The following is a 26,775-nucleotide window of genomic DNA, read 5'->3' on the forward strand; positions in this document are numbered from 1 at the left end:
TCCCCTGCTAAAAGCGACGCGCAGCTCTTCAGGTGCTGGGGGAACTGTGAGAAATGGGCAACCAGCACCAAACTTCATCAAGATTGCAACAGCAAATGTCCTGACACTGACAGGAAAGACCGAGGAACTGGTTGACTTTATGAAAGAAAAAGATATAGCCATACTTGGACTGTGTGAGACGAAGAAGAGGGGCACAGGAGAGATTCCTCTGAAAGAAGGATACAGGCTGTATTACAGTGGAGGACCTGCAGAAAAAAATGGAGTGGCCATCATACTTAGAACAGATATCCAAGAATATGTGGAATATACACAATCTGTCAGCGATAGGATGATAGTGATGAGACTCCACTTTGAAAATGGTGTGAAAGATCTATTTCAGTTGTATGCGCCACAAACGGGGTGCATAGATGAACATCTGGAGGACTTTTTAGAGGAAGTGGAGACACAGATAGAAGATAAGGAAGTGATATTGATGGGAGATCTAAATGCACAAGTGGGAATGGAAAGACAAAGAAAGGAAGATGTTGTAGGCCCCTTTGGATATGGAAAGGTAAACCCAGAAGGCGAGGTGTTGGTCGATTTTTGCATGAGGAACCAAATGATTGTTGGAAACACCTGGTTTAGGAAGAAGAACAGTCAGAAGATTACAAGGTATGGTTGGGGAGACAGAAGAACAAAGACCATGATTGATTATATAATCATAGAAAAAGAACACCGGAAGAACCTTGTAGATGTTACAGCTATGCCGGAAGAAGCCTTTGGTGGAGATCATAGAGTTGTGGTAGGAAAATTGAAAGTGGGAAAGATTGAAAAATCCCCAGTAAGAAGAGAGAAAAGAATTAAAGTATGGAAATTGAAGGAGAAAAGCATACAAGAAGAATTTCAAAGGGAAATAATACCCTTGGTACCCAGGACGGAGGTGGGGAGTGTTGAAGATGAATGGAAAAGATTTAAGGAAGCACTGGTGGGATGTGCAGAAAAGGTATGTGGTAGAACATCAGGAAATGTGAAGGACAAAGAGACACACTGGTGGAATGATAGGGTAAAGATGAAAGTGAAGGAAAAGAAAATAGCATGAAAAACATCTAAGACTGAAGAAAGTAGAAGAAAATATGTGGAGGCAAAGAATTTGACCAAGAAAGTAGTGGAGGAAGAAAAGAGGAAGAGCTGGGCCTTATTCACACAGAAATTGAGAGATGATATGCAGGGCAACAAGAAATTACTGTATGGTATCCTAAGAAACAAAACGAGAGATCAAATAAACACCAGATTTGTGAAAAATGAGGACGGCATAATATTAACAAAGCCAGAAGAAATAAGGAATAGATGGAGAGAGTATTTTCAGAAGTTGCTGAACGTACGAACTGATGACAGTCATTCAATGGACGACCTGGAAAGGCAATTAGTCGATGAAGAAATCGATAAAGAAATTACACAGAATGAAATTGAAATGGCAGTAAGAAAGATGAAGAATGGAAATAGATGAAATTTCAGTGGAGATGATAGAGGCAGCTGGAGCTGTAGGCCTGCAGTGGACATATCGAGTTCTCAGGATTGTCTGGGAGAAAAAGGAGGTCCCTGATGGTTGGCAAAAAGGAATATTCATCCCAATTTTCAAGAAAGGCGATAAGAAAGTTTTGAAGAACTACAGGGGAATTACTATAATATCCCACGTTGCTAAGATAATGGAGAGGATACTGGAAAGTAGGATAAGGTTGAACGTTGAGAATCAGATACTGGAAAATCAGTTTGGTTTCAGGAGTGGAAGGTCAACAATAGAGCCTATTTTCATTATGAGACAGCTAATGGAAAAGCAATGGGAGTATGGGAATGATATGGTGATGACATTCATCGACACTGAAAAGGCATATGACAGTGTCCCCAGGACTAAAGTTTGGGACAGTCTGGTGCAAAAAGGAATTGGACAGGGATTAATAAAAATGAAAATGAAATGAAATGTCGTATGGCTTTTAGTGCCGGGATATCCCAGGACGGGTTCGGCTCGCCAGGTGCAGGTCTTTCTATTTGACTCCCGTAGGCGACCTGCGCGTCGTGATGAGGATGAAATGATGAAGAAGATAACACATACACCCAGCCCCCGTGCCGTTGGAGTTAACCAATTAAGGTTAAAATCCCCGACCCGGCCGGGAATCGAACCCGGGACCCTCTGAACCGAAGGCCAGTACGCTGACCGTTCAGCCAACGAGTCGGACAATAAAAATGATCATGGCAGTGTAAAAGGAATGTTGTAGTTGCATGCAAACACAAGTTGGCAGGACAAGTTGGTTCAAAATAACTAGTGGGCTGAGGCAGGGAAGTGTTCTATCAGCAATCCTGGTTACAATAGTAATGGATGACATCATGGGAACAGCAAAAGCAGAATAAGGAGGAAGAGAAATGAACATATTTGCAGATGATATTGTGATTTGGGGAGAAGACGACAGGAAGGTTCAAGAACAGTTGGATGTGGTGAATGGGGAAAATAGAAAAATGTGGGTTGAAAATAAGTGTAGAGAAGAGTAAAACCCTTGTTATGACTAGAGGGGAGAAAGAAGGGAAAGGTCAAATTAGACTTGCAGACAAGCCCATGGAAGTAGTGGAAACATTTAAACACCTGGGGAGTGAATTAATGGAGAATGCCCGACTGGATGCTGAAATTAGTAAGAGGATTCAAGCTGGAAACTGTTTCTATCATAGTGTAAGAAACATGTTATGGGACAAAGATGTGCCCATTGAAGCAAAGGAAACTATGTACAAGATGTATTACGTACCCATAACTACTTAGGGGGCAGAAACTTGGACAATGACAAATAAGGATGAGAGTCGAATACAGGCAGCCGAAATGAAGTTCTTGAGGGATATGTTACAGAAGAGTAGAAGAGACAAAATAAGGAATGAGAAAATCCGGGAAGAAATTGGAGTGGAAAAAATGAATGATAGAATTGAGAAGAGCCGTCTAAGATGGTTTGGGCACGTAAAGCGAATGAGTGATGAAAGAATGCCAAAAAAGGTGATGGAAATGCAAGTGCAAGGAAGGAGAGGCCGTGGTCGACAACGATTGAGAAGGACGGACACAATCCAACGCAGTATTATAGGAAGAAACCTGGACTGGGACACAGTGTTGGAGGAGGAGTGGTGGAAAGACAGAAGAAAATGGAGAGGAACCATATTTGCCCCTATCCGGCTACAGCTGGATAAAGGGAAATGATGATGATGATGATGATGATGATGATGATGATGATGAGACTTTCATCAATTCCGATGATAGATAGGTTTACATAGCATATCAGCATTGTTGAATCCCACGATAAAATCTTTACGAAAATAATGAACCCTGAGATCTAGTCAGGATATCTTTACATCAGCTATCCTGGACGCGGGATGGGTGTATAGATAATTTGGCTCCCAATGTGGAAGCTGAAAACAACATGGGGCAAGAAGTAAAAAGAAAAATTAACATCCTAACATGAAAGCGATGATATACCGTATTTCACGGCATAATCGTCGCACTTTTTATACCAAAATTTTCGAAAAAAATTGTAGGGTGCGACCATTATACGATGAATATTTAATACCAGTATTTGTATTACTCAAAAAATGTATTTATAACTAAATTGTATTTGATACAAATTTAAGATGCACGTAATACTCGCGTTTATACATCAAAATAATTAAAATAGTCTAAAACAAAATTCATAATTTTTCGCAACAATTCGGCGAACGTTTTTCCAACCTGAAAATAAAAATGAACGTATTAAGTTAATTTGTCATTAATTTGAGTATTAAAGTTAAAATATTACACTTGCAAAAAATTATCGCTTTGTTGTGAAATGCGGACTTACCGGTACGCAATTTATTCCAAATCTTCGGTGTCGCTATCGCAGGTTTCGCTATCTGATGCGCCGTCCTCGCCTCTGTTAATACCAGTATCAGATTCTTCGTCTCCCTGCCACACTGCGTCATCTTCGGAACCGTCTAGTGCATTCGAAATCCCAGTCCTTTTGAAGCTCTTGGAGACTAGTTCAGGTGGTATAAGATCCCAACTCTTCTTCACCCACGAGCATAACAAGTCCAAGGGTGGACGCCTGATATTTCCGGCGGGCGTCAATTGCTGATCGCCGCTCATCATCCACTCGTTGTAAAATCGGTGTAAGTGGTCTTTAAAGGGTTTATTAACACATACGTCTAGTGGCTGCAAAGCAGATGTTAGGCCACCAGGAATGACTATCTGTCGTGTCTTATTTGTAGTGAGAATTTGCTTCACTTCGTTCACGAGGTGACCTCGGAAACTATCTAAAACAAGCAGAGCTGGTTGTTTTAGTAGTGCACCAGGTCTTCTATTCCACACAGTTTTAACCCAGTCCAGCATGAGTTCTACGTCCATCCAACCCTTTGGTTGCACTCGTACATGAATTCCACGGGGAAACTGTATATTCTTAGGCATCGTTTTCCTCTTGAAAATGATGTAAGGCGGCAACTTTCTCCCGTCAGCTGTAATGGCTAGCATTGCTGTGCATCGCAACTTCTCACTACCGCTGGTTTTCAATAATACACTCCGTGATCCTTTTAGCGCAATAGTGCTGTTGCAAGGCATATCAAAAAAGATTGGAGTCCGATCGGCATTACCGATTTGAGAAAGCAAGTACGAAGTTTCCTTGCGCAAACGTATGACAAATCGGTGAAAATTTACAATCTTGTCCGTGTAATCAGCAGGCAACTTTTGGCTTAGTGTTGTTCTCCTTCGCACTGACAGATTGTGTCGTCGCATGAACCCCTTAATCCACCCACGAGTCGCCTTAAACTGAGTTACCGGTATGTTGTGTTTGCGCGCTACCCCCTGTCCCTTAATTTGTAACATTTCATATGATACACTGCAGCCATTGTTACGTATTTCACTGACGTACCTAAACACTTCTTCGTCAATTATAGGAAACTTCCCTGTTTTAGGACCTCTAAACGCGCGTCTAGAAGGGTTTGTGCTTTTTAGCTTGTTTTTTTACTTTCCGCCAGTCACGCACCAACTTTTCACTCACAGAAAATTTTCTTTCTGCAGCTCTGTTCCCGTGCTGTTCAGCGAAGGCAATTACGCTTAGCTTGAAGCCCGCAGAATAGTTTCTATATTTACCCATAATCGCTTATAAACGCTTCACACGTTAATGTTTTGCGATATAAATGACTTTCCGTAATTGTTCACTGTTAAAACAAATTATTTCTGCAAACACCCAAAACACAAATTAAAAACTTAAATTCTCACGCACACATGTCTACAGTAATCACGTAAATCTGAAACAAATAAATGCATCTGTGATCTGTCCATTCCAGAGCAGCCAATACTGTTAGGCAGCAAGGAAGCATGCAACAATTTATCAGTTTAGCTCGTTGGTTGCGACACACTACTGCGCTTGCGCAAAGCTCGCAAACCGGAGCTCTAGCTAGCGCGGTGTAAATCTACTGTATAGTTGACTGTATTCCGAGACGTCAGTAACAAACATTCATTTTTTTCAATTTCTTTTAAACATACGGTAATTAGCTTAATATTTCTTCCCAGTTATTGAGGATTTTACATTACATTACTGACGAGTTTATAAAATAAAACTTTAATAGCATTGGATAATAATTATCTTGACTGCTTGGATAAAAGTTTTCATCCCATGCCCAGACAATTATGACGTAGTAGTAAGATAAGAGTCTAGCGATGACAACTGAGACATAGTAATTAATTCGGCTGAATAATTCCGTGGAAATCTGCGTTATCGTCTTGGATTTCACTTCGTGCGCAATAACACAGGAGCCGGCCCCATGGTGTAGGGGTAGCGTGCTTGCCTCTTACACGGAGGCCTCGGGTTCAATTCACGGCCGGGTCAGGGAATTTTACCTGTATCTGAGGGCTGGTTCGAGGTCCATTCAACCTACCTAGCCGGTATTTCCTGGCGACGTTGCCGATAAGCGATAACTTACAGCCTTACGTATTTCAAATGGGAACTCATAATATGCAGGTGGTGAATAAATAGTACACTGTCTCGCGACCACGTTGTCAAACTGCCGATAGTCTACCGGTAAGCCATGCGCCGTACATATACCGGTATTATTTATTTATACGTTGTGCAACATGTCGCAAACGTGACTGTGTTGGCAAATTGCCCATAAACCATACACGTATTTAAACTGCGCATTCATGTGCAACTTACGTTGCAGTTCCATTTACCTTTTAACCAGATTAGTGAACAAAATTCGGACGTGCGACGATTATGTAATTAAAGGTTTAAAGTCCGATTTTTGTATTGAAAATAAAGGATGCGACGATTACGCCGTGAAATACGGTAATACCAATAACGAACCACGAAGTAATGGATAACAGATGTCAGATATGCACAAGAAGAGAAAGATTTGTTACATCAACAGTAACAACATTGGAAAACATTAGATGACTATGGTAGGATAAATCAGACGTCATCATGTAGTTGCTCTAGGGAACCGGTGTTACTTGCTACGCTCGGGACGGGTGTTGGTCACGCGACAAGAGAGCAGTGGACAGGTGGGATGCATACCGTGACCGTATTGTACTTGCCACTCAGAAATGTTACCATATGAACAGCAGCTTTCAGGACAGAAAGTTACATTTTCATGATTAACTGAAGCTTTGGGGCACGTATATTTACCGAAAGAAAATACAATTTATGTGATTTGTACATATTCTTTGCACTTTCATTATCATACATTTCAATACTTCAATGGCATTTATGACTATGACAACAAATTAAACACATGAACTGAAACATATCAGTGGTGTACTCCTCCTTCACGGGACCTTTGGGCTCATTTAGATAGTAGTGTGAAAATGTTTGGTACTATCATTTGCGTACTGTCAAGTTGCAAAACACATTTCAAGTTTTCATCAGTGAGCCTACTTCTGCGTCTACATTTACAAATCTTCATTAATGAAAACATACGTTCACATAAATAACTTGATGCGAATATACTTACAATATGAGCATTAAATGTGTACACTCTATGAAATCTCTACCATGGAAAACAAACATAAAATTCGGTCAAACTCTTTGTGTTTGCAAACGTATCTTTCATTTGAGTATCGCACTGTAAGTCAACCAGTTCTAGCTGCAATTCTGGTCTAACAGTTTGCACATCCACTGAGAAGGGAACACCGAACACCTGCAGATCCTTTTCTAACACCTGAATATCATGAAACCTACTCTCATAGCAACATTAAAACGTCTTTATATTCTTCTAATGTTTAAAAAAAAATGTGATTCATATTTTACTACATATTACACATTTTGCTGTGTTATTTTCTTGAACTATTAAATACTCTTCTTCCCAAGAAGGTTTGAAACTTGTTGGTGCTGATGGCCTACGCTGTGCTGAAATCTCTTCCATAGAAAATGGAACGTCATGCGGTGTGAGGATAAAGACGGAAACACACTAGTGTCACCTCTCACGAGTTCACGCGTATCATGTCACACTCTAACCTGTCCAGAAAGATGTCCTTTGCGCCACTGACCTGCATTACGTAGAGAGCCCTAGCAGTACGTACTATATCACGCACTTCCCCTACTTGCTCGCTAAGTCTCTTTATTCGCGAGCGGGGAGCAGACTGGTTCCGAAGGCATTTCGCTCTCAACTGACTATGCCTGGGATAAATTATTAAATTTTATTAGGCCATAGTAAGATGGTGGAAAATGTAATATAAAAATTTAGCAATGATCACACTGAAATGGATTAAATTTTGGTAAAACAATTAGGGCAAGGATTGTTATGAAGGTCCGGAATGGTAGATGTCGTTTAGTGAGGATGACTCCAGCTAGTTGACTCAATTGATTAAGAAGTATAAAACTTGAAGTAATATTTAGTATGTAAGTTATATACATGAGCGTAGTATAAGTAATAAAGTGAGATAAGAATCTTAATGAATTTTAAACAATTAGAGTAACATTTGTAAACATAGAGATGGCAAATTTAAACCAAATGAGCAGAAGCAGAAAGAAGAGAATAAAGAATTCCAGCAAAAGCAGGAGGAAACGAAGAAGGAAATAATCAGAAACAACAGAGAAGGACAGCAGAAACAAGAGAAAATGATAAGGAATATGGAAGAAAGGCAAAAAGAGACCATGAGAACTGAAGTAGAGAAAATCAGGTCAGAAATTACAGGGGTTAAAACAGATATAATAAATCTATGGAGTGAGATGACAGAAATAATGGAAAATAAGAATAAAGAAATTCATGATGAAGTTAATAAAGTTAGGGAAGAGTTGTCACAAAATAGAAATACTGTACAGAGTTTGAAAGAAGAAGAGATTAAGAAATTAAATGAGAATATGGAAGCATGAAAATAAATTCTCAGGAGAAATGGGTATAGTATAATGTATTAAGTGTTTATCTGTGAATGATATTTTTTGTGGCTATCCGCTGGGTTGTTAATGTGAGTTTTCTTTAACAATATTCTGTAACATTTCGAGGTTTTTGATTGGTGTATACGAGGATTGGGGCAAAAGTCATGGCAACTATTTTTTTCTTGTAGATATGGGAACAGATCACAAATGTATATGTGTCGTGTGGAAGTTCTGCGGGCATAGTGTGTATGCAGAACACCAGATGGCTCTGTGATAGCTGGTAGTAGCACAGCGAAGGCTATGAAATCAGTCAGTTGGTGAGTGTCGTGCGAGATGGAAGTAACCCGTGTTGAGCAGCGCGCTTACATCAAAATGGCCGTTCTCCGACGGAGAAATGCGATGGAATGTCACAGTGAACTAGTGGAAGCCCTTGGAAATAATGCCCTACCATACCGTACAGTAGCACGGTGGGTAGGAAAGTTTCAGCAAGGACGTGTGTCAACCAGTGATGAGCAACGTTCAGGACGACCTGTCAGTGTGCGGACCAATGTGGCACATGCCGTCATCGAGCAGCTGCTGGATGATGACAGATGATGGACGCTACTGGAGTTAGAGAGGGCAAGTGGCATCGAGAAACGCACCGCCCACAGGATATTGCGTAATGAGCTGTAACTGCGCAAAATCACATCGCGGCGGGTACCGCATGCACTGACGGAAGTTCAAATGTGGGTGCGCTATGCAATATGCTCCGACCACCTTGCATGCTGGCAACAGGACGGCGATCAATTCTTGTCATGAATAATCACCATCGATGAATTTTGGGCCAGGGCATACAAACCAGAACTGAAACGTCAGTCCGCGGAGTGGCGACATGATGGATCACCAAGGAGGCAGAAGGTCCGTCAGAATCCTTCCCCAGTCAAATTGATGGTGAACTTCGCGAATGACGTCAGGGGTGTCATTGTTTGCCACTTTGTTCCACATGGCAGAACAGTGACCGCACAGTACTACAGGGACTTTCTGGTGCAACAGGTACGACGTGGCGTTCGTGAGAAACGTCTGGATCTCGTGGACAGTGCAATAATCCTACACGACAATGCAAAACCACATAAAGCAGTGTGTGTAGGGCAGCTACTGCGACGTTGGGGATGGGAAGAATTGGAGCACCCACCGTACTCTCCCGACATTTCGCCCTGTGACTTTGATCTCATTCCAAAGATTAATGAACCACTACGTGGTAGGCGGTTTGCAACATGAGAGGACATTGCTAATGCTATGTGCCAACAGGTGACCCCGATTCACACATGGTGTGGCAAATGCTGAGGCAGATGGTATTCAGCGCCTCCCACATCGTTGGCAGCGTGTGGTGTCAGTAGCAGGGGACTACTTTGAGGGTCTTTAGGCCTAGGTTTGTCATGTCAACTTTATGTGTATTGTGTTGTCATTCTTTTGCACCGGGAAGGTCATATTATATTGCCCTGTATACTACCGTAATAAATTAGTGCGTTACGATATTTCAGTGCTATTCATTGTCCACAGATGTAGTTAACACCTTGTCCTTTTGTCTGTATCTGTTACATTTTCCAACCGGACTGGTATCTCCAAGAAAAAAATAAAAAATAGTTGCCATGAATTTTGCCCCAACCCTCGTATACTTTTATAATGATTGAACATATTTTTAATTAGTTATTGTACCTCAAAAATGCATTTTCTGTGTTAGTTTTATATTAACAATTCCCAAATCTAGTTATACGTACGTCCACACCCCACAGTCCACCACGACTACTCATGACACAAAAGGGTTAAGAGCAAACTTTTAGAACAGAAATAGGTGGTGTACTGTGATGAAAGCACAAACATACATGAAGATTTTGTTTTTGTTGTCATATTTAAAGGAACAAAGCTTCCATGGAAGCAATTGTTAGTGACACACATACTGTACACTCAAAATAGGTTGTAAAACCTACTCTAGAGCTATTTTCTCTCTCTCTCCTTGACAGGGTGTGGTGGCATGTCATGTGATTGCTAGGCTCTCTATCCTGTGCTAGATGTGTCGCTTGATATAGCGACCTCCCAACAAACTCCTTCATCTGGTCAATCCGCCTTGCTGGAGCTTTTCCTTGCACTTTGCCCTCTATGATCAGATTTTACATAGCTCCAGTTCTCCTTGACATGTGACCAAAGTATCTCAAATAGGCCCAGCTAATCTTCTTCATGAGCTTGACCTTGATCCTGAGCTCTTCTAGGACAAAAGCGTTCGCCCAGGATACTCTTAGAAATCGGCGGTTCACCCACATTTTTAACACTTCTGTCTTCCTCCTGTCGGCTTCATTAATTGTCCAGGTTTCAGCTGCATATGTGGCGATGGGGAAAACCAGAGCATTTACCAGCCTGAGTTTGGTGTTGTTAGTGAAGAGTATTTCTTTTTAGATCTTGGTCATCCTCGGAGTCACATCGAGTGCCACTGCACGGCGTCTTCTGCTCTGATCCAAGCAGCCTCCTTTGCTCGTTATCAGGTGCCGAGAGAAACAAATCTGCTCACCACCTCAAAGCTTCCTATTTGTCTCAGGTGTGGCAAGTTGTTGTTTGCCTGATCCACAATCATGACCTTTGTCTTGCCAACGTTGAACTCCATTCCACATTCCCTACTGGATCTTGTGAGCCAGTCCATGATAATCTCCACCTCCCCGGCGCTTGATACTATGATAAGAGTACTGCATACCTCAGGTCTTTCCCCCTTCCTAGTCTTCCAGCACCTTCCTCACAATGTGCTCTGAGTAAACGTTATAGATCAGAGATGACAGGATGCACTCTTGTCTGACACCAGCCTTGGTCTTGAATGGTCCTGAAAGAGCATCATTGAATAAACATGATATTCAACAATCGCAGAGTATCATTGACATGAACATGGCTCCTGTTATTACCATTATGTCCCTTGATTAGATTGATGATGTGTTCTGGAGTACCCGTGTTCCGCAGTACTATATATCTCAGAGTACATCCCATTCCACTTTGTCGAAGAAGCACAGAAATATTGTGATGCTGGTTCTTTTTAGATAATATGACGTATAATCAAGATCTGCTCTGTTGTGCCCTTGCTTGGGACAAAGCCTCGCTGTTCCTCTGCGATTGATCAGTGGTAGTAGGAAATTCTTGAGCTGCTCATTGACAATGTGTAGGAGTACCTTGCTGGCGTGCGGTATCAAGGCCACAGTACGGTAGACGGGGATGAAGATAGACTAGTACAATTCAACTGGCCACTTTTCTGTCTCCCAGACCTTACTGCACAGGTCCAACAGCACGCCTATTCTAGCTTCTCCCATTGCTTTGAGGGTTTCTTCTGTGATGCCGTCCACTCCAGACAGCTTGTTCTGCCAAAGATGTCTTACTGCATTTTCCACCTCTGATCTCTCTCTGGCTCTCTTCTGCTGGGTTTCTTTGGTTTCTTGTGGCTCGTGCTGTATCATCCTTATAAAGTTTCTTACAGTAACACCTATGCATTTGGGATCTGTTTTCTTCTCCCCACTTGCATCAAAGATGACTAGGGTTTTCACCTTGAACTCCCTGGACAAGTACATTACTTTTCTGTAGAGCTCCCTGGATTCATATTGGTCAGCTTGGTGTTCCAACTGTTGACAGATGTATTCGAGGTGGGTATTCTTCTCTCTCTCTCTCTCTCTCTCTCTCTCTCTCTCACCCTGCCTCACTTCTTCTGTTCAGCTCCCTCAACCTAGATTGTTGTCTTCATGGGCTTCCCATTCAACTAGTGTCAGCGTGTCATTCATCATCCAGTGTTTTCTCCTCATGACTGGAATCTGTTCACATTTCTTTGCTGCCTCTCCGATCCAGCTTTTGACCTGCTTCAGTCGTACGAAATATCGCTATGCTTTGGAGATGTAGTTGGAGCTCTGCAGGGTTCGAGACACAGATCCTTACTGACTGTTTGTCCTTCCGGTGGTGTGGAGTTTAAACGCGCAGGTACAATAGCAATGAGAAGTTCGTGATCTGAGTCACAGTCCGTCCCCAGTTTGGCCTTGGCATTCATGGCAGACATTCTCCATCACCAATTCATCAGCACAAAGTCAATCTGGTTCTTACACATTTTGTTGGGACTAGTTCAAGTCGATAGTTGGCATGGGTGATGTTGGAACAGCTGGTTTGCAATCACCAGGTAATGGTTCGTGGCAAACTGCAATAGGCAATCTCTCCTTTCAAATCGTTCACAAAGTCCAAATTAACCTACATCATCTCGATGAGGGTCACATTCTCGGTGCAGCCTACTTTTGCACTGAAGTCCCCTAGGATGCAGACAGGGTCCTTCGTGATTTTCTCAGTCTCCTCTCCATTCCTGGTGTACACCTGTTCTACCTTATGATCTGACGCATCCGAATTAGAGATGTAGATCTGCCAGCACAAAAAAGTTTTTTTGGTTTGGCTTCCACTATCAGCTTTACTATTCTGTTGTTGAAGGGCTGATAAGACAGACTGTACTTTGTCAGTCTGTTATTCACCCAGACCACCACTCCATTTCAACCTGTGTTCTGCCCTTCTGAGCTGAGCTATTTTAGACACACTGCAAAAATATGACATCCAGCTTCATGATGTGGCCCTTGTGTTGGATTCAGCATGTGGTATGGTAAAATGTTTTGACATACTGAGAAATATTCCAAGTAATTATGTTGTGATCGTACAGTGTTGGGCACGCAAGCTAAATTTAGTGCTGAACGCATTAGGTAAGCATCTTTTCAAGAAGTTTCTGGACAGTGTTTATCACAATTTTCCATGCTCATTCTCATCTTGAGATGTGGTGACATTCCTGGAAAGTGGGTGGGCAAAATGCTGGAGTTGATTCTCTTCAGAATATTAACGTATCCACACAGACGCACACGAGATGCTATCAGTAGGTACAATTAATTTTGTACACATATATACACAAATTAACACACACATAACCTTAATCACAGTATCACAACAAATACTTCACTTCGAGGATATCAACAAAGCCGCCATTATTAGAACAACTGAATAATACAGCACATAGAGGTTACAACCTTGGAACACAAATAAAACAGATGACTACCAACTGCCTACTTCAGCATGTCAGACATATGGTTACAGATATAACCTTGTTACACCATGACTCCAATAATCAATAACTTCCAAACAATAACTAACTTCACTGTCAAGATCGCCTCTTTATATATATCCTAGTCAGGTTTCCAGAAAGATACATTACAAAAAACTACCTTCTTAAATATTCTAGAGTGCGTAACACATAGATTACAATGTATAGAATATTCTCAAAAGTTCTAGTGCCTTATTACCATTCTGGAAGTTACAGTGTGTTTCACAAATATGGATTATGTATACAGATAAGAATAAATTATAATATTAATGTACAGGTATTTACATTAACTGATATAAATATCTATATACAGTGCCTCTTTCAGGACATAACCTCAAAAACAGCGTGATCATATCGTCCATACATACAATTTATATATACAGCTAAGAATAAATTATAATATTAATGTACAGGTATTTACATTAACTGATAAATGCCTATATACAGTGCCTCTTTCATGACATAACCTCAAAAACAGCGTGATCATATCGTCCGTACATATAACTTAACAACGTAAATAATACTAATACTAAATGGATGTAAACATTTCATAGCTATACGTACAATAATAATAATATTCGAGCTCGATATCTACATTAGTTACCCATGGGTGAGAGAATAATGTTTTCAAGTTATACCTGTTATTGTACTTGCGTCAATATTAAGGAAGATGCTGAAGTAGATTCTTCTTTCATAAGGGAAGTGGGTAGTGGTATTGTTAACCTAATTAATTTCCTAGAGGGCCAGTCCAATCCTACTGTTGCCTAAGACAGAGAGAACAAACAAGGTTGCTGGATCTAGGTATCATAGTGGCAAAGTTTCTCACATGCTACTCTGAAACACAAAATAAAAAGTCAGATGATCAACGTTGCATCACACAATTTGACAAACCTAACAACTTTAAGAAGTGGTGATTCTGCAAGTGAATTCTACCAAATTAACGATGTGTTTGCAAATTCCACCGATGACTGTTGGTGGAAAACTGTAGAACATCTACAGTTCTGTTCAAATCTGAGTGACACTATGGTGATAATAGACAGCTGTGATGAAGAAGTGGATGTGCTGCAGGAAATGACCATAAACTACGCTGTTGTACAATCCCTGCTTAAAGTTATGTGGATGTCATGTGCAAATACAGATTGTGAACACCTTTTCTCATGTTTGTCTGATAGACACCATCACTTGTCTAAAAAAAGGCTTTTTTCCTGAAATGTATTCTGAGAGCTATACTTGGAAATATCAAAAATTTAAATCGAGACCACCAATTTTCTCATTTTATAATCCTGCTTTCTGCACTTCTAGCTCAATGAAAATTTCCAATCTCTACTGTGACCGCTGCATTTTCTGACGTGTTTCAAAATGGCATCAAGTAGAGGTATGGACCACACAGGCCGGAATTATATGGAAAAGAATATTAAGCTGGAAGTTCATAGGAAGCCATGACCAAGTTGGAACATACAATTTTTGAAAGGCTGTGAGGAGAGAACAGAACTGTATCAAATGAATTGTTTTGAAAAGCAAGTAAAATAGAACACATTATTATTATCATCACAATTACAAAATTGAACAGATAGAAACCAGACGTGTATTAGTTCTGCTGCGACAGAAGAGGAGAATAATCGCCACGAGAGTTGAAATCACAAAGAAATTACCTTAAGTAAAAGGGAAAATACAGCCTAATACTTGTTATTCGGCACTGAAGAGTATATGGAAATTCTAAGTTCCCAAGGAGGGAATTAGATATTTTTCCAGCAATACAGCATGTCAAAAAACAGATCAGACGTAAGGCCTTTCAGGCATTTGCTCTATTAACCAGCGTTTCGTTTTAGGTCTGACACTAGACTCATCAGAGTGGGATGTGTCAGACCCTACCCACTGACGCTGGCCTCCTTGGGTAAATGACCAAATTTATTCTAAGGACCTTCCTTAGCACAACATAACCCATTTATTATAGACCCTTATTCCACTCGCCTGTTGTGGCCTTGTTTTTGCTTCTTTTTTAACGCCTTTCGTTGTTATATAAGTCTCACCCCTATTTCGTTTCCTTTTTCATTCATTATCCTTCCAGTTATCCACATTTATCTTAGTTTTTCTGGTTTTATTCAAGTTTTTTAACTCATTGGACGAAACATTCAACACACTGGCAGCCATCTTGAATGAGTGGCATAGACCCTTCTCCCAGGCAAAGAAGTTGTTTAACAGACAAATGACCTATTTCTGTTAAAGGTATGACTATCATAGTTCGCATACAATAACCTGAGATGATATAGACCCTTATTCCACAAAAAACTCAACTTGCTGAAAAATGTGGCTTAGACCCTTCTTCCGGGGGGGCCTTCAATTGATGTTATGTCATAACTGGAAGAATATCAGCAGATTTTACGTTCTCTTTTTTTAATATTCAATTAGTTTAATAAATTTGATTTTTTTTTTAAATGAGTGAGTTTGTGCTTTGTAGATGTTAGATGTATGTTGACTTAGTTTTTAAGTTGTTTTATATGCGGTTTACTATAAGACCTGCGGTGATTGACTGATTGATTCGAAAATGCGATAGGATGGAAACGTTCATCCGGAAATATTTACGCCGCGCCCGATCCATGTCTTTCCTCTGAATCCACGTTAATCTAAACCATTTTAATGAAGAATTACCCTGAGAGAACACCAGCTACTGGTATACTTTTACATGTGTTGTACCTGGACGCAGGATGGGTGCACTACCTATAAGAGAATAACGAATGTGACAAAGTTTGTGGTCCTATCCTGAACAGGATTCCTCATATGGATATGATGTCTAGTACTCACCAATAGTGTATGTTCCAGACACTATCAAGGTAGCAGGATTCCTCTCTAAATGCTGTCTGCAGACTTGCACTACTTGAGCTATAATCTCGGCTTGAGTGGGGAATGTGTACTTGGGTTCACAGTACCTGCAAAAATACAAGTCTCATACAGCAATCAAAGAAAACTTTTCCATTAAAGATCTAAAAAATGGCAGTCTATTGTATGTATCTCGACAGTGCGTGCCTAACTGGCTTAGTCCAGAAAACCTTAATTCAAGAATATACATACATACATAGTGTGTCCTACCAGTACCGATCCCAGGATCTGAATTAAGGAGCAATTTATGCTTGAAATGCACACCCCAGGCCACGAACCTGTACCGTGCAGCATGGACAACCCTAATTTCCCAGACAAAGGAAGGAGAGCTGTGCCTTGACTGTGAGATGGAGAGAGCTGGCCGAAGAAGAGGAGAGAGACATTCCAAACTTTTAAATGAATGAACAAGGGAACAGGGGAAGCCCTCACTCTACCAACGCTAGAGTTTTAAAACTCTTGCACCAGGATAGGAAACTGTTGTGAAATATGTGAGAACAGGCTCATCAATGAAGAAGTCAATACAGTGACAACATAAGTAATGGAGAGATGACCTACCAGAATTTTTCATAGTTACGTATTTTATATCAGGGGAGTCGTTACAAACCGTTGGACTGAAATGAGGCCATCCATGACAATGAAACCTCAATGTTTGCTGGTACTTCTCCACTTAGTTGTTAATAAGACTTTCACATAAAACCACTGCTGACGTGGCCCTCATGTCAATTTCCATCTGTGCTTTGAGTGCATTAGTACGTGTCACTTGCTGAGAGTTGAAGTCTTTGTTCGATACATTAACTTTCATTTTTTGAATATGAACAGTATAATAATGTGTCGCAGCATAAAATAGAATTAGTTTCCAGTAAATATGTGGAAATTAGAGCAAAGGAACATCTTTGATTGGAGATCAATTTTTATTTAAGTTCAGAAAATGACCTGAGATCAGACCGGCGTCGTGTTGTATAATACCAATCTAGGATGAACTAATCGAAGTTTAGTTTTGATCTCGATCAGCTAATCGAAGTTTAGTTTTGATCTCGGTTCATATGTGAGTGCTTGGCAATATCGCAGACACAGCTGAGTATCGCTGGTCGCGGCATGAAGTTTGAGACTGTTTTCCTTCGTATTCCCGTGTGCTGTGTGAAAGGAAGAAAAAATAATGACTGAAATTAAGCAGAAAAAGGACCATTCTCTTAATTTCAAGGAGGACAAGGATTTCCTAGTTGAAATAGTTTTGGGGAAATATAGGCATATTACAGAGTAAAAAATGATGGATAACATCCACACAAAAGCAGAGTACATGGAAAAATATTGCCTCTGATTTCAATTCTTGTAACATAAATCAGCCTAATTGGTCTTGGCAAACATTAAAGTACTGCTACAAGAATATAAAAAAAATGAAGAGGAAAGCATTTGCCCATGATAAGGTAAGTTATAAAATATATAGATATGTTACTTTGTTATAAGAAGACAATGCATATATTTACACAATACATTATTTAAAGATTCAACTGAACAAGACAGGAGGTGGTAATTTTAATAAACCAACCGTGGATGAGACGGGGCAGAAATTGATTGCTGCCCTGCAGGCCCAATTTTTTGCCCTAGCTAACCCATATGATGACGATTCCAATTTTCATTCTGAGGTTATGTCAGGTGAGCTGTATTTTCCCATGTAAGATTCAATTTTTGAGACCTAAATCATTTCGTTATGACCTGCCTTTAAAACCGAAATAATTCTGCTTCAATGAAAGTTTCTGTTGATGAGGTGTGTATATAATGTTTGCTGTTTAGTTTCAGAGCTGCACAGTGGCAAAGACTTTATTTCCATCTCTACCTCTGATGAGTCACATGCTATTGCAGTGCAGGAGGGGGAACATCTGATAGTGCTGGGAAGAGATACCAGCCCATAATGAGGTTGTAGAAAGTATTTGTGTTGAAGAAGTACCATAAGTGAAGAAATCTTACATTTGTCCTGCATTACATAAGTTAAATTAGTCGGCAAGCAATTAGCCTACACATCTTTATTTCTTCTATTTCAGGTTCCTGCTTCCAAATCAATAGGCCAGCTAGCTGATCTGCACACTGCTCTTGCTAAGACCTCGAAAAAAGCGGACAAAGTCATGAAATAAAGGACGCAAAAAGAAGAAGACTGACAATGTACTTGAAATAAAGCCATTGTTTTATAAAAGACGGTTAGAATGTTTAGAAAGTGAGCACAAGATGAAAATAGAATAGAGTGAAAATGGAAACCTTAAATCTCGATAAGGAAATTAAAGAGTTGGAAAATTTAGAGAAAAGAAGAAAATTAGGCCTGGACAATAAGGCAGACTGAGTTTAAATGCATAGTAGTGACATTAAAGGAGCAAGTATTGTAAAATATATTATGTTTTTGGCTTTTGTATGTAAGTTTTCCTTTCGTTTTTGGTTGTCGATATACAGTAGAAGTCTATAATAGCGAGTACGGCATATAACGAGAACCCTGTTATAATGTCAGATTTCTTGTGTCCCTTCAAAATTCCTATATTAAACTATGTATTATCCTTTAGTTACAGTAAGAATCTCAACACTGACATCCGTTATTATGAGTGATTAAGCATGCACGATTTTTTCCAGTACCAATATTTATGCACCCAGCCATTATATTGCATGCGATTGATCATCTTCGGTAACGTTTCCTCGCTATGTTCAATAGCAAGCTCTCTCGTCAGAATTCGAAAGCGATGTCGAAGTCGATTAGTAATCAAGAATCTTTTTGCCATTGACCATATACAAGGAAATAGGCTTCGTCAACTGATAATAATTTAGTACTTAAAATATTACTAAGGCTAAATGTACATACACCTTTCATTACCGTATTTACCCGAATAATCCCCGCCGTCGAATGATGCCCGCACCCTCATTTTAGGAAGGCTCATTTTGAAAAGAAAAAAAAATTGAAATGTACTATTCATTCCATCGAAAGAGTAACGCAGGCATAAACAAACATTTCATATCACTCCGTGGGGTCCACGTTGTCTTTACGCAAATATGGACATGTAAATTTACAGATATAGCTGCTTTGCCTGCAATGATAAAAATACATTATCACTACTATGAAATATATTTTCCATGAAAATGAGCAAGTAGGCCTACTTACGTGACAGATATTTCATTAATCTGAACTTGCAATGGGCTCGATTCCCTGTAGATGGGAAGATTCGTTGTCTCTTGCATCACTAGAATCCTCTCCTAAATTACTTACAAATTCATCCACACCACGTCTAAAACACTTCACACGCGGTCTCTTTCTACTTGTTGATGGATAATTTTTTTAGTGCAATGCAAAGGTGCCAACCTTTGAAGTGGATTATCAGTAATCGCCCTCCGTCCCCGAGAAAATTTTTGAGTCAAGTCCAAAGCATCCAAAGCATGCTCCTCCCTTCTTGATAATGACACCCCTTTTACCCTTCCCTCTAGCAATCCATTTGAATGTATATCATATTACACAACAACATTTGCACACAACCTGCTAGTTCTGTGATAAAACATTCCTTGTAACTTGTTTCTCATGCAAAAGCTGCTTTTCAGTGTATTGTAATTTTTCTTGTAGCATCCTTCCCTTTGTGATGACATTTTCGTCTTCTGAACCATAAGCGATTCCAGTGCAGATGTGCTTAATGTAGGCCTCACTTCTTTCTCAATCTTTCTGTCAACTGTCAGGTACACTTAACAGAACAAATTCAACATTTATAGTGGAGAAGAGCAGCACCTGAGCTCCTTCATTCGCAATGATTTTACACCGCTTATGGGTGGCAAAAGGAAGTCACGACTGAATAAGTATTGTTGCCAACTCACAAGCATTGAAACAAGGACGATTTAGGAGAAATGTTCAATCTTTTTGAGCCTTTTTCCTTCTTTTCTTTTTTTCCTGATAATGTCAGCTTTTCCATAATAATTTCCCCTTTGACCGTAATTCCATAATCACAAGGTGAAATCCGTAATAATTACAGACAATCCATAATAGTTGGCACCTCTGGCAATGTAAACACTTTAAACAGATACACTGGCGCATTCTGATGTTCGTCTAAAACACTTCTCACACGTGGTCTCTTTTTACCGTTTTACTAATAAACGGTGTATAACTTTTTAACGGTTTATTAGTAACGAATTTCACATAAACTGTGTATAAACCTCCTGTGTATACACCTGTTATAGTTATTCATTGAATTGCTTACACAGACCAGGACCCTTGTATAAGCGTTGTATAGCAGCGAATAGCGGAAAAAGAAATGAGCAGTTTATTTTTGTGGTATTTACTGTCTGCAGTAATATAATCGTGGTGAAGTATTTGACTTATCCATTCAACATTGAAGGAATGGACGATATCGTTGATTATCTTCACGATATTTTAAACATAAAAGACATACATTATTTAGGGGTTATGGAGGCTACACATCTTCATAAAGTTAAACACTTTTAAAGAGACGGAATGACAATGAATAACTATAAAAGAAATGATGGTTGGGTGAATTTTTGTGTAATGATGTGCTACTGCTTAACAGACTTTTGAAATTATGAGTTTATTATACATTATCTGCCTCTACAAAGATCTTTTTCAAATTTGAGTATAAAAAGGGACATATTCCTTGACATAAAAAATGGTATAACTTGAAAACCGTACGTAATATGATTTCCATACTTTGAAGTTGAATACGCAGATGATGTATAAATGCCTCATAGAAACTTTTTTGATCAAACCTTTACTTTAGCTACAAAACGGTTTTTCCTATCTCCTGAAAAGTAAGGATTTTGGAATGTGTACCCTTTTCAACACACCGATTCAATGACAATTGCTTATGTTTTCCGTACTATCGCCATTAGGAGTTCTTGATCTTTTCTTAAGCTTTTCCATTTCTTTCGTGGCGTTCATTACACAAGCAAGCTGAAGAAATATAATATCAATATAAGCCAATTTCCAGCTGTCTCACTTTGTGTTGCCACTGCCTTTTCGATACGCCGTGCTACTGCACGACTTTCAGGAAAGTTTTGCTTGTAGACAACAACCAGAAACGATCATAAAGGCGGTGAACGTGTGAAATACGTCAGTTAACTGCAGGAATAGATTCCTACGACTTGGAACGAGTGTATACATGTTGTATAGTAATACAATGCCTATACCAAGTTTATTAGTAAGAAAAATATAGAACACGTATACAGGGTTTATTCACTGTATAACTATACAAGTGTCAAACAACTGTATAAGGACTTTTTATTATAAGATGGTAACTGGACAGTAACATGACCGGCGGTGGATAATTCTTTTCGTTCAATGTAAACACTTGATATAGACACACCGGTGAAATCTGATGTTAGTTTTGCGATATAGTAAAACCTCGTTAATTCAAAGTCTTTGTAATACAGAAATCGGACTTCCAATTACGTGTTTTCGAATCAACAGCCATCTTGTAATTCAGAAATGCCAACCCTTGCCAGTTTTCGCGGATTCTGCTTTTCCGCGTACTGCCTGCTATGTGACATTGTGGCGTTCCTTAAAACGCTGAACACAAAAGAATTACAATTTCACTCTATTTTCAGCTATGAAACACACTATAGACACACCGAAGTGAGTGAAAGTGAGGAAAGCTACCCCTGCACGTTCTGGCAGATGCGTTCTATTGTGACACGGAGAAATTTTGAATTTAAATTACTCTGTAAAATATAGTACTATTTTTAAAAAAAATGTAAAGTCAGTATAGAATTAAAAGTCTAAATTGTTTTCCGTTTAAATATGACAGATGGGGACAGTTTTCTTCCATCAACGGTTGCACAAAGCATAACTGTACACTCAGCATCAAAAACTAGGTGAGCCAGGAGCGTGTTGGCAACCTTGACGCAAATAAAACCCGCATCCCAATTTCGTGCCACAAAATTTTTAAAAAAATATGCGGGGATTATTCGCGTTAATATGGTATTTGCTATTGGCTTTACATCACACCGACACAGGTAGTTCTTATGGCGATGATGGGACAGGAAAGGACTAGGAGTGGGAACGAAATGGCCGTGGCCTTAATTATGATACAGCCCCAGCATTTGCCTGGTGTGGCATTAGACCCAAGGTGGTAGCTCCTTTCCCATCTGTAGCTGTGCGTAGGTGATACGATATTATTGTTGGCGTGGTTTAGTTGCGTTTTGTGTGAGAGCTCATAACATAACAACAAGATTCAACACACAGCAGAGCTGTATACATACATTTTATCCTAGTTGTAACTACATGCCTGGAACTCATTTTTAAATTTCAAGAAGTGTTTTATTCTATGTATATATATGAAGATAAAAATCTTTTATATAAATAATAGGACAATTTTACAAGAAAATCATATTATTTCAGCACAAAGCATCAACAAAATGCACAACCATGACAAAAGACTCAAACACAGAAGTCACTTGATGAACTGGATATACGCAAGATGCAAACGTTTATGTGCATGAAGTGTTCTTATATATACTGTTTTTAGCCATATACACTTATAAATTAGCTTTAAGATGGTGTTGTACAAACCAATTTTAAGTTAAAAGTATGTTCTTATAGATATATACTTGCAGTATCACACATAGTGACACACGTCAGTTCCCGATTTGACATGCCCCACTTGGACGTATTCAAACATTTGTTATCATATGGCATTCCCCAGACAAAGCAATATCAATCATTGCTTGATGTACTATATGTGAGTGTATTGTTCAGCTGAGGATGACCCGAAACTGGGGGTCGAAACCGGTACTGTAGTATAATAGCTATAATAAACAAGTATTGATAAGGTGGAATTCCTTTCCTATTTATAATTGTGTAGTTCGTCAATACGGATATGAAGATTATAGATTACGATAGACAGTATTAACAAGTGAATCATGAACTTCCTTTGCACACATCTAATTAAGCACTCAGCTAATGACCATTGCTTAAAGGTCCACTTTTTATATGAGTTGCATGAATACCTGTTACAATACTGCACTCAATAAAAAAAAAAAGGCTTTACTTACGTTGTGTCCAGATAAAGCTTGTCGATAGTGAGATTCCAGAAACAAGGATAGGATTCCATACTCGCATCTGCTCGGAAGTCTCCGACATGCAGGAAGTTTCTTCCATCCAGCAGTTGGAAGAGGAACATGAGTGAGCCAGGACAGCTGCAGACACAAAGTAAAGTGAGAGTTGTCAGACTACTTAAAACTATAATCACTACTCAGAGAGGTTCACAAGTTCATTGCACTCATGATAATACAGCCTCTCACAGGACAGCTGTAGACACAAAGTAAAGTGCGAGTTGTAGGACCACTTAAAACTAAGCTCACCGGAAAAAAAATTAGTCATCCCAGTGGGCATGCCTAGATGGACCGTTATGCCTGTGCAGATGGCACAGCGAACGAGTCCCACGCTCAACCACACGCGCACTGCCTCTATGTGAGCATAAGGCAGTAGCAATCGTGAGTTAATGTTTCAAGCAAACAATGTACGTCAATACGGGTAGATGTAAGGATGTGACAGAGTGGCAAAAAGGGGCAAGGCAATCGTGTTTGGCCGTGCCCATGGCCATACAGTGTGTGAAGTTGCTGGATTTAGGACCATTTTCTCCAAATCAAGTTAAACCTGGTATAAATTAAACCCGTTTAACTTTAGTACCTAATTTAAACCTGCGTCCATTTTCTCCACCAATTTCTGACACTCGTTTAGTTTAAATGACAGCTCATCCGTTTAAACTAATGATGTCAAGTTTGCGCTAGCGTTGGCTGCACTGAAAGAACAGTCGAAGGCATGGTTGATTGGAATTGGTCAATCAGAGCCAAGTAATTCAATGACTAACATTTTTGTATTAATATCAGCTGTTTGTGGCGAATTAATGCTATCGTACGTAGTGAATAAAGTAGAAATTCAGCGAGATATTAGCTCTACTGATAAATACATAGTTTATATTTGTACAAAGTGTTGTGTCGTATAATTTTATCCATTGTCGTCTACAATTTCTTGGAGAGCACTTTTATTTCTTATTATTTTCTAATATGCTTTACCATAAACAAGTACCGTCGGCCTAATACGTGTTTTTTGATGTCTGTATTGTCTTACGGAACATACGGGAATGTTGAAATATTAAACTCCTGGTCTTTTAGTAATATTACTTTCCTCAGAAAATCAACATTTATGTGAATTTCAAGTGAACAAATTCCAAACATGCTCGAGATTTATCTCCTATTAAAATCCATTGCCCTCGGCCGGGATCATTCTCGCGAACCTCGGATCCAGCAGACAGACCAGTGAGGATGTATTATTTGGAGATGTATTACTTGATTCTAGATTCATTTATAACATAACCTAGGCCTAGTTCACGGTATGTAGTACTGTATGCATAATACTCTTCTTCCTATAGCATTAATATTTCTATTGCTGGTATGCTGGCAATAGTTAGGATGAAACATTCTTAACTATAATTTATTTTATTACTAGTTTACTAGCAAGCATGAAACACACTATTATTTTTCTGATCCCATAAATATTTATTGAAGTACAGTATACGGTACAGGGTGAACTTTAATAAAACCAACAAATTGCAGGGACTGATTCCTGATTGGAAATGGAGAAAAAAATGTCCTACGAACATGTGTCCGGAAATGGATGGTGTGCGTGCAATGACAACAAATAGTCACGGAACACATCGCATCCACGTCACAGCAGATGTTCAAAGTGGCCTCCATGGGCTGCAATGCACGCGTTCAGACGTCGTATCATGGATTGCCTCACTCTTTCGCATGTTCTGGCCTCTCGCCGAATAGAGTCACAGGCGTCGTGAACATGCTGTTGAAGGGTCTGCACATCAGGAACTGGTGCAGCATACACAACGCTTTTCAGATGTCCAGTGATCTAGGAGGCCATGCAACAGGGCCTCCGCGTCCTATCCAGCGCCTGGGGAAGATGATGTTGAGGTGTTGGCGAACTGTAATGCGGAAGTGGGGTGGTGCTCCATCATGCAGAAACCACATAACCTGTCTTATTGCCAAAGGCACATTCTCAAGCAATCCAGGCAGAGTACTCTGCAGGAAGTCCAGGTACGTTCCTCCGTCGAGGCGTTGTGGAATAATAACTGGTTCAAGTATGTGGTCGCCAAGAATCCCTGCCCAAACATTGATGCTGAACCGATGCTGGTGAGATGCTTCAACCATTTCCCGGGGATTTTCTGTAGCCCACAGATGACGATTATGCGGATTGACGATGCCATTTGTGGTAAAGGTTGCTTCATCGGTAAAGAGAACTGATGACAGAAATCCCATAACTGTGATGGCCTGGTGCAAAAACCATCGACAAAATCCTTCCCGTAGAGGGAAATCCACTGCTGATAATCTTTGCACTTGTTGCAGGTGATAGGGATAATAGCGGCTGTCATGCAGGAGACACATAATCGTAGTCTGGCTTACACCATGTCTTGTAGAACCTGTTCCTCCAGATCTGGTGTATGCACAGTCCGCTGTCTCCCGCACGTTCGTCTGTCTGAAAGGACCCATGATCACACAAACGCCCAAAAATGGCTTGAAACGTTGTGTGATGTGGTTGGTGTCGTGAGGGTACTTGTTTTGGTATAGCCGTGCTTGCTTCTCGACCGTTTCCATTGGCTTCGCCGTACACAAACATCATCTCGGCTTGTTCCCGACATGAATACCGGACCATTCTGCTTCCGACAGTATGCTGCTTTAATCACACTATCTGCAACAGAAGAAACACTCTGCAAGTAGTCAGAAAAAATTTCATTCGTCCGTGCCCTCTACCGGCGCAACGATGCATTTTCGGACACATGTTCATAGGGCATTTTCTCCTCCATTTCCAGTCAGGAATAAGTCCCTGCAGTTTGTCGGTTTTATCAAAGTTCACCCTGTATATGACTGTATGAAGGGGGCACTGTACTCAGTGGCTCAGACGGTTGAGGCGCTGGCCTTCTGAACCCAACTTGGTAGTTTCGATCCTGGCTGAGTCCAGTGGTATTTGAAGGTGCTCAAATACGTCCGCCTTGTGTCGGTTGATTTAATGGCACGTAAAAGAACTCATGCGGGACAAAATCCCGGCACCTCAGCATCTCAGAAAACGGTCAAAAGTAGTTAGTGGGACATAGAAACAGTATTATTATTAGGAATGGGGAGGGTAAACCCCAGTGTCAACATAACCTACTGCTATCCGAACAGCACCAAGGGCTCTACTCAGGGCTTGGCGTCGCCATCCAATGGACGAATCACCATCAACAGCATTGATGCCCCCACTCTGTGTAAACATGGCAGAGAGGTTCGGGATTGAATCCAGGCTTTAGGCATGCAATCTAGCCATTAGAAATTGTATACCACCACCTCTCCTGCTGTGCCGGCCAACGTTCTGATGGTAAAAATATTTTCGACCACCTGGATTCGAACTGT

At 40.1% G+C, this 26,775-nt stretch overlaps 1 protein-coding gene across 2 annotated transcripts in view; it reads right to left on the bottom strand.

Annotated features, from left to right (window-relative positions):
- LOC136858723 (DNA cross-link repair 1A protein) overlaps window positions 1–26,775 on the bottom strand; it is a 231,959-nt gene that overhangs the window by 50,065 nt on the left and 155,119 nt on the right. For both annotated transcript variants that reach the window (XM_067138466.2, XM_068229564.1), the window contains exons 6-7: window positions 23,371–23,514; window positions 16,276–16,400 (exon numbers count right to left, since the gene is read on the bottom strand). In XM_067138466.2, coding sequence (XP_066994567.2) covers window positions 16,276–16,400; window positions 23,371–23,514 — 269 coding nt within the window. The remainder of the gene's footprint in view (window positions 1–16,275; window positions 16,401–23,370; window positions 23,515–26,775) is intronic.

Source organism: Anabrus simplex, chromosome 1 (genome assembly GCF_040414725.1).
Source record: "Anabrus simplex isolate iqAnaSimp1 chromosome 1, ASM4041472v1, whole genome shotgun sequence".
Lineage (NCBI taxonomy): Eukaryota > Metazoa > Arthropoda > Insecta > Orthoptera > Tettigoniidae > Anabrus > Anabrus simplex.